The sequence below is a fragment of the Dendrobium catenatum genome, unplaced genomic scaffold, assembly GCF_001605985.2.
Source record: "Dendrobium catenatum unplaced genomic scaffold, ASM160598v2 fragScaff_scaffold_156, whole genome shotgun sequence".
NCBI lineage: Eukaryota > Viridiplantae > Streptophyta > Magnoliopsida > Asparagales > Orchidaceae > Dendrobium > Dendrobium catenatum.
This window is the reverse complement of record NW_021318618.1, coordinates 9063587-9078493: the sequence shown is the minus strand read 5'-3', so window position 1 is coordinate 9078493 and position 14907 is coordinate 9063587. Positions and strand designations below refer to the sequence as shown.

The 14907-nt window shown below is 33.0% G+C and overlaps 1 protein-coding gene across 1 annotated transcript; it reads right to left on the bottom strand.

The window, feature by feature from the left end:
• Window positions 1–433: 433 nt before the first annotated feature.
• On the bottom strand, window positions 434–2793 carry LOC110100297. Its single transcript, XM_020827736.2, has one exon. It carries the CDS (start codon window positions 2714–2716, stop codon window positions 614–616), a length of 2103 nt encoding a protein of 700 aa, XP_020683395.1. The 5' UTR covers window positions 2717–2793; the 3' UTR covers window positions 434–613.
• Window positions 2794–14907: the final 12114 nt, after the last annotated feature.

Here is a 14907-nt window from a genome sequence, read left to right as displayed (position 1 = left end):
ACATTTTGAACTCAAATCCATTGTGCTATAAGTTCAATGTCTTATTGCTATAAAGAAGTTTTGACACAGAATTAGCGTTAAGGCTCTACCGGCCGGTTGGAGCTGGCCGGTTGAGTCAATTTTTATTTTCGTTATACAACTAAAAAAAATATATAATGTATTCATTTATGGAGAAAGTGAACATGAGTGTGAGTATGAAGATCAATACAATTCTCCCATTTTTTAAAATGGATTTCTTAGTATGATGTGAATCTATGATTTTTTTTCCAATTTCACATTTTTTTAACTTTAAATCCTGTTGTTCTTCCCCGTTGTTTTCTTCTTTGTTGTTTGTTTCATTCTGTTTTATTTTCTGACAAGTCAATACAAAATCATTCAGACCTTTATATATGTTCAACAATAAAAAAAAAAAGTAAATGGAAAAGAAAAAACTAGAAAGATAAGTCATCTAGGATTTTATGTTTCTATCATTATATCTTCTGATATTTTTGCAACAAAATATAACTCACCATGTACTTATTTATGTACAGAAGCTTTCTGAAACCCAACAGAGACAAATACGTATACAACAGTGATCAAAACTCCTTGGCAAACTACGTAAAAGCCAAACTACTTAGCATCCGGTTCCATTCAAGACATTCTTGATTCGGTTCTGCAAGCTGAGCCAGTGGCAGTCATCAAAGCGGCAATGAGCAACACCTTGCAAAGATTCAACAACATCAGTCGGCTCCAAGAAGAACGGTGTCCATGTCGGGGTACCATCCTCAAAAGAGTTGTGCGTGAGACGCTTAATCTCAGAGCCATCGATCTTTACTGTGAAAATTTCTCCATATGGTTGGTAATGGTGAGGATTCGAGATAGGCTCTGCTGAGACCCCAGCATAGTCTGATGTGAACACCAAGCTTGCAGAGTCCGGGCTAAACCATGGATGGTTTGTCCTCCCTCCATTCCCACTATGCACAACTTTTCTCAATCCAGTTCCATTTGGGTGAATCATGTAGATAGAGAAGCTCCCACTTCCAGGGTTATCCCTGTCAGAAGCAAAGGCAATCCATTCTCCGTCAGGAGACCAATTACACATGGTGTCACTCCAAGGTCCTTCTGTGAGCTGGTAAATTCCTGCGCTTTCTCCTTCAACAGCATCCATTACATATAGATTCTTGTATCCGGACCGTCCCGATCGAAAAACCACCCACTTGCCATCTGGTGATGGAGAAGGGAATGCATTGTTCTTCCCAGCTGAAGTTAGTTTCTTGATTAAAGGCTCAGCTTTGTCATCATCTTCATTCAGAGTAATCGAAATGATATCAACTCCAGTACTTTCTTGAGCAAACTCAGGACCATTGCTGGTGTAAATAACCCCTTTTCTTTTCCAATCCCAAGCAGTCGGAAAAGCATTGCCATTGTAGACCTCTCGTGGATTAGAGCCATCAGAATTAACTACATATACACCAGGAAGATTCACATATGCAATCTGTCGACCATCTGGAGAGAAGGAAGGAAAAGACCCGTCAATTCTGAATAGTGAAAATGTCTCCGGTTTTAAGCTCTTGAGATTCTCCAGAAGCAATGGAGGGTTTCCGCCATTCCGGCTGCCTCGGCATCTATGATAGCCAATCCTGCGAGCATCCGGAGAGAAGAAAGGGTTGAAGTGGTGAGCATTAGGGGAAATAACTCTAGTAACCTCAATATAAGCATTAATGTTTCCATCTCTTAGATCTATTAGCTCAATATGCCGGAATTGGGAGCTGGCTCTTCTTGTCGCCACCGCTATAAGACCCGGAGCAGCAGCGCTTACAGCCGGAGTGAAGGCATGGAAACCGGGAGGGGTTATCCTTTCAATGGAAATTAGCAAAGGGGCGTCTCCATGAGTGCTAAGAGCTGCTCTGTAGACACTCCACCATTCATCGGAGCTCTTACGATGGAAGTAAATGGTGGAATCATCCGCCCAACAAGGCCATCCGCCATGTTCGACAACCAAAGTCCTTGCCGATCCATCGCTAGTCTTAAAGACGTAGATGTCTGTATTGAGTTCCTGTACTTCCCCCGTCCATCCGCGCTCCCCAGAAGAGGCGACAGCCGTCCATCTACCAGAGGGAGAGACGGCGGGGCTGAAGTCGGCGATGTCATCGGGGGTGAGGCGGGTGGTGGAGCCGGTGGGAAGGTGGGTTGAGTACACCGCCGCCCAACTCTGCCTGGGCGAGTGAGAGGGCTCGTGAGTGGAGACGAATATGAGGCGATCGCCGGAGAGGGAAGGACGGTCCTTCATGGAGACAGAAGGTAGGCCATCGTGCTCGGGAAGAAGGGCAAAATGGAGACGGGTGCGGAGCTCTAGGGTTTCGCGTCGATTGGATGGGGAGGATGAGGAGGGGTAGATGTCTAGGTAGATAGTGGAATAGCCGGAGCGCTCGGTGACGTAGATGAGGCCCTCAATGTTATTTGTGCGTGAGGAAGAAGAGGATAAGTTGAAAAGGGATATAAGGGAAGAAGGGGACGAGGGGAAGAAGCCGTTGTAGTTGACCGAGACGCCATCGGTAAGCTGGAGCTCGGCTTGGGAGGAGGAGGGGGATATCAGCGTGGCGAAGATGTCGAAACAGTAGAGGCTGCGGCCCAGAGTGGTGAAGACGATGGAACTGGTGGCGCGGATTGGAACGAAGAACATGAAGAAGGTGAAGAGAAGGAAAGGGATTAAGAGAACTGATGGAAATTTCTTCATCTTCGATTATCTATTAGCTCACCGATGCTTCTCTTCGGATTGCAGCGAAGCTAGGGCAATTGCAAGAAGCATTCGCAAACAGCATAAATTATTCTCTGCGGAGTCAAATAGATAAGCTTTCCTCCAACGAGCGCCACATATTTTTGTTATTAATAAATACAAAAAAAATTAAGGATGGTTAGCACAAAGGTATTTCTAGGGGTGTAAATAAGTGGAGTGGAGTCAAGATGTGACAGTATCGAGTTGAGTTTGCTTGGCTCATACTGAGCTCAAACTCGCGCTCGAGCTCGACTTGCGCTAGTTTAATGAGCTCGAACTCGATTCGTCGTATAAAAATCAAGCTCAAGCTCGACTCAGTTACTCAAGCTCGTTTAAAAAGCTCGAGCTCGGTTCGGCTGAAAAGCATGAGCTCGGATCAATTTAAAAGCTCAAATTCGTCTTGTTTATGAAGCTCAATTTTTTTATCTTAAAAAAAATTCTAAGGAAAAGATTATATTAAAAAAAATTAAAATATATTTTAAAATTGAGTAGCTCGATGAGCTAACGAGTAGAATCAGACTAAGCTCAAACTCGAGCTTGTTTAGTATACAAGCCTGATTACATGCTCAAGATCGAACACAAAACTCGATAAGCTCGACTCGCAAGCTCATTAGCGAGTCGAGAACAAACTGACTTGACTCACTTACACCTACATTTAGATATATCTATCACAAATTTTGTGTTTATATGGATTATTTGAATTAATGATTTGAAGACTCAAAGAATTTTGACTATCAAGGTTTTAAATAGTGAATTATGAGTCATATGTAATATGACAAATGAATCTCATTCTTGTTTGTTCTTTGATTATCCTTATATTATTTTTGAAGGTAAATTATTTGTCAATTTTTTTTTTTGTAAGATTTTAGTGCTACTAGCTATGATATTACTTTTGATGTGTCATAAAAAATTACCTAGTCAGTCCTGAATCTCGAGGCATATTTCAATTAGAAACTTTCAAAATTAAATTTGAGACCATTCAAGTTCCAATTTTAACAAACTTAGGTTAGAACTGAAAGTCTCAACGAGACAAACCCAAAGGTTGCAAAATTAACCAAATTTAAGCCCAAATGAGTCTAAATCAAGGGCTAAAGCATATTCAGAAGCCTGAAAATATTAATTGGGTGACTAAAAAGCCTCCAAATCTAGCATATTTATAATTGAATTAAGCAGCTCGGTAAAACTAATCCAACGACCCTATGATCGCACGATTCTGACATCATATAGGTACGTAAGTGCTGAATAAATGATTTATAATCGAGGGAATCAATATAAGTCATCTAATGGACTACTTCAGATTTATGCTAGATTATTCTTCATATTTATGGAGCATGTTAGTCCCAAAAATCCATAAATATACTCTTGTTCCCCACATGAGGAGGAGGCTTGGACTTGTGCTAGAGATTCAAGAAAGCTCTTAGAATCTAATAATCCCAAAGCTTCACTTGAGCACCACCAACATCAAACCCCACACCGGCCAAACACAGCCAGACGTTCGCCACCCATCTTTCATTATGAACATTCGCCCAACCATCATCCCCAAATTTTTGTCAGTCAATCATCACCACAAGACTTTCACTAGTCGATGGCTATTGGACCTTTACCTAGCCACCACCTCATAATTTCACCCAACCACCATGCCATACATTAGACTATAATTCCCCGACTATTGCCCTTCTAACAATCATTGCCTGACTATAGTCCTATGAACTTTATCATCCACTAACTATAATCCTCAAACCATTGTTACCAGACCATGGTCTTATAACCATTGTTTCTCGACTATAGTTCATCTGACCTCTATCTCTCATCGACTGCAATCTTCTAATCTCATTCTCCTAGCAACAATCATTCCAACCTTGGTTTTTCACCAACCAAGTTCCTTTCAACCATCATAGCCCAAAGGCCATGGTACTTTTGACCTCCATTATCCATCAACTAGAATCATTAGACCACCATCGCACTTTCATAGTCCTTATAAAAGGTGAACTGGAATATATCATTTACTTAAGAATACTTTTACTTTAATTTTGAGATGATAATAATAAAAGTTTAATAGTTGGTTGTGAAAACAATCGAACTATGGAATAGCACACTAGGGGGGTTGAATTAATGTTTTTATTTAACTATTTCAAAATCTTTTCAAACTAAAAAGTAAATTCAAAATTTTAATGTGGAACCAAATAGCAAAACAAATATAAATTTTAATTTTTTTATTTTTATAGAAAAGAAAAATACCAAACTTTTTATCCTTTTTAATTGTTTATATTCTTTTAACAACAAAGATTAACTTTGATCAGCCACAATTTTCTTTATATCACAATGATAGGCAAACACAAACCAAAATTTTTAAAATAAGATATACAAGAAAGTTAAAAATTATAGAAAGTAAATGCATAAAATAAAAGAATGCAAGCAAGATTTTTATACTGGTTCGATCAATTTGACCTATGTTCACTACATGAAGTCCTCCATTTTAGGTATTACACTAAATAATTGTGACTCTCCTTTATCACCCAGAGTTAGGTAAAGATGCCCTCACAAAATAACTTACATCTCCTTGGTGTAGTGGAGAGTCGAAATCCTTTTCGCCTCTCATTATGGTGGAGAGCTAAAATCCCTTTCACCTCCTCAGTGTGGCGGAGAGCTAAAATCCTTTTCACCTTCTCAATCTAGAAAAGAGCCAAAATTTCTTTCACCTTCTCAATGTTGTGGTGGGATGAAAACTTTTCACCTTCCCGGTGAGGTAAAGATTGGAAATCCCTTTCACCTCCTAGGTGTAGTGGAGTAGCCCAAATCAATTTCACCTTCACAATGAAGTAGAGTAGCCAATAACCTTTGATACCAAAGGATTCTTCATAAATCTTCCATCATGATGAACATTGATACATGGAGGAACTTAAGTGTAGGTTGGCTAGAGCAACCATGTCAAAACCCCTCTTACATACCATTAAAACCTATAGGGATCTTCTATATCTTACAAAACCTCACCCTTTCTCCCACTTTACTTAATGCCTTCTCTTTAAACTAACTCAAGAAAAAAACATTCCTTTGACTGCCAAAAGACTTATTCAATATCTTAATTATAGTTTAAATAGTGGGCTTTTAAAAACCTTAATTTTTTAATTCTGATTACTCTTTTTGTATAGTGTAATAGAAGCCTCATATAATATGATTAGTTCAAAACCATTATAGGTCATCCAGCATGATTAGAAATCATTTAATATGATTATAAATCATACTATACTATTAGTTTAAATCAAGCATCAGATCGTTCAGGATGAACCACAATTCAACTAGAAGGTTGTTGTGTGGTTCATACTATATGATACACAATCGTCCAGTACAATATGTAATTAATTCAAATTTGATTTGATTCATTAATTACTTAACTTAAATTAGGCAATATTATAAAAGATCATACAATGTATAGTATGAATAGTTTAATTTTCAAATTTTAAATTTGCCTATTTTTAGTATGTTTGATTCAACGATGGGGTTTCTCATAATTGTTAATTATCCAGTATGCTTGTTAGTCATATAGTATGATTAGTTATATTTGAAATTTATTTTTCTCATTTAAATTAAATATTTTAATTAGTTTCTATTTAAATAGATCATACAACACGATCTTGATCATATAGTACAATTGGATAGAAAAATTAAAATATTTATTTTTTTCATTTCCCTTGTGTGTGTGCGCATGATTGTTAAGCTAACATATACATTTTCATACATTAACTCAAGAAAAATAAAATTAGACTCTTTCAAATAGGTCAAACCTACACAACCCTTTCTTGAGCTCTGATTCTCTGATGATGTGTTTGTTGAACTTGAAATATTAGTGATGCACATAAAAAATATGCAGTCCATAAAATATGATAAACTAAATAATCATCCAATAATATTTAAAATCATCAAAATACAAGGTAGGTATCTCCGATTCTAATAATTTTCCCCTTTTATGTTGGTAAATATTGTTGGTAGGAATTACAAATTCATTTTAATATTTTGCTAAGCTATCCCCTTTACTAAGTGATTCCTTTTTAAAAATAGGGAGAAACTTTGTTAATTAATTAATTTTTTTGCTAAGAAAATAACATAAACTAAAAGAAAAAAAATCAAAATAATCACTAAATAATAAGTAACACAAAATTGTACTAATAAAAAAAAAACTAGTACAACTAATACCTCCCTACTTCCCCTTTTGATTTCACCAAAAAGGAGAACTATGGACTAAAAATTATACAAAATAAGAATAATAAAAAAAATAAATACAAACACACTACAAAGATTAAACTACACATTACATCTCATGCTACTTATAGGAGGGGCCCTGATTACGTGGTGGTGGTGGTGGTGCTGGTGCTGGTGACTAGAAGTAGCGGTCAAGTGAGACAATCTGATAACAAAACCATGCATATTCAATCTCACACTACTTCTATATATGCTTCCAACGCTAAGTAGATTGTTTGATGTGTATATCTACCTTCAGCTCTAATCAGGAAAAATATATTGTCCATGCATCGTGAGGGTAGTGGTACTTAGGCTTTGATAGTGTTCTCCTAGCTTCTACTTCTTCATTAGAACTAAATGTATCAGCCAAGATCCTATGGAACTCACTATAGATAATTTGAAAGGAATTATTTATAAAGAAAGTAGGTAGATGGTATGGTGGTGCAGGGAAGGTCAAAATGTATTTGGTTTCCTCAACATAGTCAATGAGGTGTCCTAAGGCTAAGTTATGCTTTTATTGACCCCACAGATTTTTGATAGAAGTTAGGTTTTACATGCATGTAATTATCATATCACAAGCATTAAATTGGATGTCAGACATATAATAATATGTGGCCAAGGATAATAAAAGATTGATATTTATTTGGTCACTAGCTTTGGGAATAATACTATTCTAAAGAATGTGTTGAATGACACGTGCATTTAAAACTAGGGAACTCACTAAGGGCTGATGTTGGGTAGGGGAAAGTTCCTAATTGTTGCATTGATAATGGTACAATTAAAGTCTAAGGATCCCAAAATAATATATGAGGATGGACCAGCATTGGACAATTGTAGTTATTTATGCAAGTCATCTAAGGTGATAGTGACTTGATTCTATAAGGTGGTGCGGTAAGAAATGATTCACAGGTTTGTAAAAATTTCAAGAAGAAGTTCAGTATGATAGTGAATGATAAGACAGATGAAGAATTGAAGTGTCAAAGTGGTAAACTACCTAAGTACCTGATGTGAAAAATTTTCTTGATTCAAAATTTTGGAGTTTGTGATGGAGGAACTTTTACAGCTAGCATAAGCATCCTTGTCCTCATCAAACAAAGTTCTATCATCCATCCTTCGGTGGGAATCCAAACGAGTATGCTTTATAGACATTGAAATTGAGTAAGAGAGTATATTTAGAGAAGGAAGTCATTTTTAAACTTAGAGGTATGAAGAAAGTGAGTGGATTATTCTTCCTTTTATAGCTCGGGTGCACTGTACAATCAATTGATTGTACAATACAATCATGTCCATTTAAAATGTTTCATTGAGAACATAAAGTCAAAGGTCAAATTGTCAAGTACGATTTGGGATTGTTCAGTACAAATATTGTTATTCTGATCAGCTTGAATAGTTATTGGTACGATTATTGACTAAAAGAAATCATACAGTATGATGAGTGCTTCTTACAACACAATGACAATAATTAATCTTCCAATACAATTAATATGATAATTTTTGGTGCCTAACAATTCAATTCTACTTGTATCATATAGTATGATAAATTTATCATATAGTACAATACAACAACAACAACAAGCCTTTGTCCCATTAGATGGAGTCAGCTACATGAATCCTTTTTCTCCATTGTCCTATTAAAAGTCAAATTCTTGTTTAAATCTAGTAAAGAAAGATCATTTCTATTTTTTTCTAACCAAGTTTTTTTAGGTATAGCTCTACCTTTCTTAACATAAATCAAATTTAATACATTTACTTTCCTAACTAAGTCATCTTAGGCGACTCTCTCTAATCTTATCTTCCACTAGAGCTACTCCAACCTTTTTACTTTCATGCCATTAATAATACAAGATGGAACAATTAATCCTGCTTGAATCTTATGCCTCGATTGAAAAAACATAGACCTGCATATTTTCCAAAAATCAAAATGTATGTTATTAAACTGAGGTGGACGGGTAATAGAATACACATCAGTAGTGTTACAGCAGCATTGTGCAATTTGATCAAACTCAAGGTGTTAAAAACATAAAAGCAAGAGAACATGCTCTGATAATAATTAAAAGTTCAATATTGGTTGTGAAACCAATTAAACTATGGAATTGCACACCAAGAGGGGGTAAATTGGTACTTTAAAAACTTTTTCAATATATTTTCAAATTAAAACCAAATTTAAAATTGTAACACAAAAGTAAATAAAAAATCAAAATATTAATTTTTATTTTTGATTTTTATAGAAAAGGCAATTACCAAACTTTATGTTCTTTTTCTACTTCTCTATGTTTTTATTCATTTTGAAATAAATTTAAAGTTTGAGCAACCATAATTATCTTTATATCAAAATGACAGCCAAAAACAAACCAATTTATTGAAAATAAGATATGTAGGAAAGTAAACAATACAAAAAGTAAATTCATAAACTAAAAGAATGCAAGCCAAATTTTTATAGTGCTTCGGTCAACTTGACCAACATCCACTCCCCAAAGTAGCCCTCTTTGATTATTGCACTAAAAAATAAAGACTATCCTTTAACATTCACGGGTAGGAAGAAAAGCCCTAACAAAATTACTTACACCTGAGTGTGGTGAAAAGTCAAAAAAATCTTTAACATCCTTAGTGCAGCAGAGAGTTAAAATCCCTTTCACATCTTCAGTACAGCAAAGAAAAAAAAATCCCTTTCAACTTCTCAATGTAATGGATAAGTAAAATCTATTAAACCTATTGCATGCACAAGAGAGCTGAAATCCCTTCCACCTCCTTAGTGCGGTGGACTAGCCTAAATCACTTTCACCTTCCTGATGTGGTGGAGTAGCTAGCAGACTTTGACACCAAAGGATTCTTCATAGAACTTCCATTAGAGAAACACTGGCACATGGAGGAACTCATATACAAGTTTTCCATAGCAATCATATGAAAACCCACTCACACTCCCTTAAAACCCACAAGGATCTTCTCCCTCTTGCACAACCTCACCCTTCCTTTCTCTTTGATCAATGCCTTCTCTTCAAACTCTCTCAAGAAGAACTAATCCTCTTATTGCCAAAAGATATCTTCAAAGTCTTAACAATAACTTGAATATTGGGCATAAAATAAACCTTAATTTTTTTAATTCTATTCATACTATATGATAGAATTATCGTACAGTATGATTAGTTCAACACTGTCATAGATTATCCAGATTGATTAGAAATTATATTTTATGATTAGCTCAAATTAATCATCGGATATTACAAGACAAATCACAAATAATCTTGAAGGTTGTCGGGTGATTTGTATAGTATGATACATTTTCACACAATATGATATATAATTAATTTAGACATGATTTTATTCCTTAATTACCTAAATTAATTTAAGCAATATTATAGAAGATTGTATAGTATAAATAATTTTGTACATTATAAATAGTTTTGTATAATACAAATAGTTCAAATTTTAAATTTTCCTATTTTAATAAGTTTCATTCAATGATGGGGTTTATGATAATAGTTAATCATCCAATAAAATTGTTGGTCATGCAATACTATTAGCTATATTTGAAATTTATTTATCTCTTTTAAATTAAGTATTTTAATTAACTTTTATTTGAACAGGTCATACAATATGATCTAGATTGTATAGTATGATTAGATATAAAAATTAAAATATTTATTTTTAATCCCCTTGTGTGTGTGCACAGTTTCTAACCTAACATACAACTTTTTACATATATTGACTCAAGAAAAATAAAATTTTTAAATAGGTCTAACATATACAACCCTTTCTTTAGCTCTTATTCTCTGAAGGTGCTTTGTATGTATTAAACCTAAAATGTTAGTGATGCATATAGAAAAATATGGAATATATAAAGTAGAAGAAACTAAGTAATTATCCTATTATATTTGTAATCATCTAAACACAAGGTCAGACTCCTAGATTATAAAAAATAATATAACTTATTTTACTTATATGTGTTGATAACATAACTTATTCATTTGTACTTGTACTTGTTAAAAACATCACGTGTTCCATTATAACTATCTTGGAAACAGCACATATCATTTATATTTAAATGATCATTTATACTTAAATTAGAAACTTAACATTTTATTTTATTTAAAAGCATTTAAACAAATATGAATTTATGCATAAGTCCCAAAGCCTGATTTTGACTCAACTTCCTCTTATGCCTCCACTTGATCAAGTCTTACATCTAGACAAGACAGATGGAGACATACCTTATTCCCCATATTACTCCACTTCCACTTATAACTCTATTTAGTCATCTTACTTCCACCCAAAATAGGATGAATAAATAAATTTGAATATGCATGGGCACATAAAATGTTAAGTTTATTTAGATTTAATCCACTCCCTACATGTAGCCTCCACCATATGCCATGTAATTTTACATTGGAACATGGGTATGACTTAAACATGAACATTTCCACATGTAAAACTAACTTGTAATATTAACTTGAATATACTAAAAAAGCACATCTATTATAGTTGACAATATAGAGTTAAAACTTAAACATATAGTTCAATATCCATATTTCTAACATACATTTATAAGATATATTAAGAACAAAATTTGGGTGGTTTTATTTTAATGTGGCACTTTTTAATATAATTATCATAAAATAATAAAATATTCCAAAATAGGTACATTAAAAATCAATTAATGAAATTTCAAACATTCCTAATTAAAATGGTTAAAATAATGAGTATTATATCATACAAAAAGTTACATGAGAGAAAGTTGGTAAAAATCAAATAAAATGATCAAAATGCTCATAACTATTTTATTATACCAACCAAATTAAAAATTAAAATAGAGAAAAGAAGCCTACCCCGAGATATTCAATATCTTTAGCTAGCCCGAAGGATGAATCCTACATGATGGCTGCTAAAATCTTTTTTTTTCTCCCCCTCATACAGAGAGGACATCTCCATTATATTTCAACATATTATCCTCCCAAATAAAAAAGGCAATGCTATAGTGCTCTGAAGACTAGTGCCATAACACTATATAAGAAATTTTACTTCTTCATTTTTTCTTACTTTTCTATTTCAACTGTAAACTTGATAATTATAATTTTAAAATAAACAAAGGTGTATTTAGATCTTTTTAGGCTCAGTATCAACAAATATCCATGCTCCTCTTCTTAGAAAAATGTATCCATGATATATTCAAAATGCATATTTAGAATAAATCTAGATGTAGTTGTATTGCCTCATACGCCCAAGTTGGTTCTTTTTCTAATGTGTGTTTCCACTAAATCATAACCAGAATACTCTTCTTATTTATTAACTACTTCAGATCATATGCCAAAATGCATTCATTCTCTTCTCTATATATTAGTTCTAGTCTGACTTCAACTTCACCTTCAGATACCCTTTTCTCAAAATCAAAAAGCTATTTCCTAACCACTGACACATAAAATACATCATGGATATCTGAAATATGACTAATAAATAACATTATATAAGCAGATTGTCTTATTTTTGAACAATTTAAGAAAGACCAATGTAACTTGGACTTAACTTACAATACATTTTAAATTTGGTTACTCCTTTTATTGGACTAACCTTTAGAAAAATAAAATTTCTAACTTGGAACTCAACATTTCTATGTTTTATATCATAATACTTCTTCTGTCTCTCGTGGGTTTCTTCCAAGATCTTTTTTATTAGCTAAATTTTTCAATAGTCTCATCGACCCATCTAGGCCTCAACACTCTTTCTTCACCTACTTTAGTCTGAGTCCATGATAGTTTACATCTTCTACCATACAAAGCCTCATAAATGGCCATTCAAATACTTACTTGGAAGCTATTATTTTAATTAAAATCAATTCATAAAATACAATATTTCCAACTTCCACTAAAATCTAAAACACTTAGTCTTAATAAATCTTTTAATAATTGAATAGTTCTCATATATTATAAATCCATTTGAAGATGGAAAGAAATATTAAAATTTAACATCATCCCAAATCCTCCTTGAGTACTCCTTCATAACCTAGATGTAACCCATCCACTATGATCTAAGACTATAACTTTCAAAATATAAAGTAATCTAAGAATCTCCCTTGTATACAATTGAGCTAGATTGTCAATAGAATTAATCCATCTCATAGGCCAAAAATTAGTAGAATTGGCTAGTCTATCTATAATAACCCATGTTTCATTATGAACTTGTATATACCTTGGTAATCCTATAATGAAATCCATAGTAATTTCTTCTCACTTTTATTTTAGAATAGATAAAGGTTGTAATAGACTACTTAGTCTCTAATGTTCAACCTTCACCTTATGATAAGTTTCACAATTAAATAAAAAGTTGGTTACATCCTTATTTAATCTACCAAAATATTGACTTTAAATCTTGATATATTTTCCTACTTCCTTAATGAATGGAATATCTAGAAAGTGAGCTTCATACAATATTTCCTTCTTTCATTTACTATTAACTATAACCCCCAATTTGCTACCACAACTCAAAACACCTTAGTCATTCACTTGCAATTCATACCATATACCAACTTGAATTTAATTTACTAACTTCATATAATAAATATCATTCTTCTAAGGTGCTTTAATTATTTTCTGTATTGGAAGTTGCTCTATTAGTTAGGAAATAATTCTTGTAATCTCACCAGCTAAAAAATTTACTTCGAGTTTTAACTTCTTCATCTCTCTTTCTATTGTATGCTTAGAAATAAGCATACTAAATATTACTCTGACAGACTTTTTTCTTAATGCATCTATCATAATAGTCTTAAATTTAATTTTCCTAAATTTCAAGAAATTTGGCTGAGTGAGCAATGAGGTGTTGGGTCTAAAATTTTATTATTACTTTTTTAAATAAACTATCTAAAAGTATTTATCTTAAAATTCTCACCCAACTCCTCTCCCTCCCCATTTCCTTCTTTTGTAAGGTGGTAAAGGATAGAGAAGAAGTGAGTAAAGAAGATTAAGAAGATGAAAGAGGAGAGAGAAAGTCACTCCCAAAATATTTCCATTCATCACTCTAGTTACAAAAAGTATTTTAATCATGGCTGGTAACCTTAACCCAATCTCTATTTTTAATGATTTTGTGTTTTGCCTATTTTCTCTCTTCTAATTTGGTAGAAATATAATATATATTATTTTAATGAACTTTCACCTTGTAAGTTTTAATATGTGGAAATAAAAAACTTGAATATTTTAATAGGTTTATATTTAAATTCTACTGGTTGGTTTTGCATATAGATTATTTTAATTGAAATAAGTAGAGAAAAACTAAGTATAAAATTATTAGGAGTCAATGTACTATATTTAGGCATTAAATATATGATGTGCATAAACTATTCTTCTACTTAAACATATAGTTTTAGCATATTATATGTATATTGATGAGGATATTGTATAGATTTACATCTTATGAGCATTATATATGATGTGTATATGATGACTATTATTTTGATCCACATGATATAAAATGTTTATTAAAGCAAGAATTGTTGAATGGAAAAGATTGACTAATGTAGGTTGGTTGGGAACATATGACCCTATACATGAGGGTAAGATGATGGGATTTCCTTTAAATAAGATTTTTGTTATAATAATAAGTGATATGAACTGGGGAGGTATAAGAATAATGATTGATATGATATGATATTCCAACAGACAAATACTTTCGACTTCTTACATGAAAGCCACTTGACTTATGATTTATGGAAATATGTCCGATATGATCAAGGCTAATTCTAGTAGAATTGTCTTACAATATTGAATATAAACAAATACATGTAGAAAGATGTCTTGGCTTTCGTACATATGCACATGATACATGTTATATGTTAAATTGCATAAGTAATATAATATAATATAATATGAACATGATATAGGATATAATAAATAAAAGCATATGAAAAGATTGATAATATTTATAATATTGAT

Bases quoted from the DNA above. Each gene is read 5' to 3' on its own strand.
- LOC110100297 (XM_020827736.2), bottom strand. From the start codon at position 2,716: ATGAAGAAATTTCCATCAGTTCTCTTAATCCCTTTCCTTCTCTTCACC.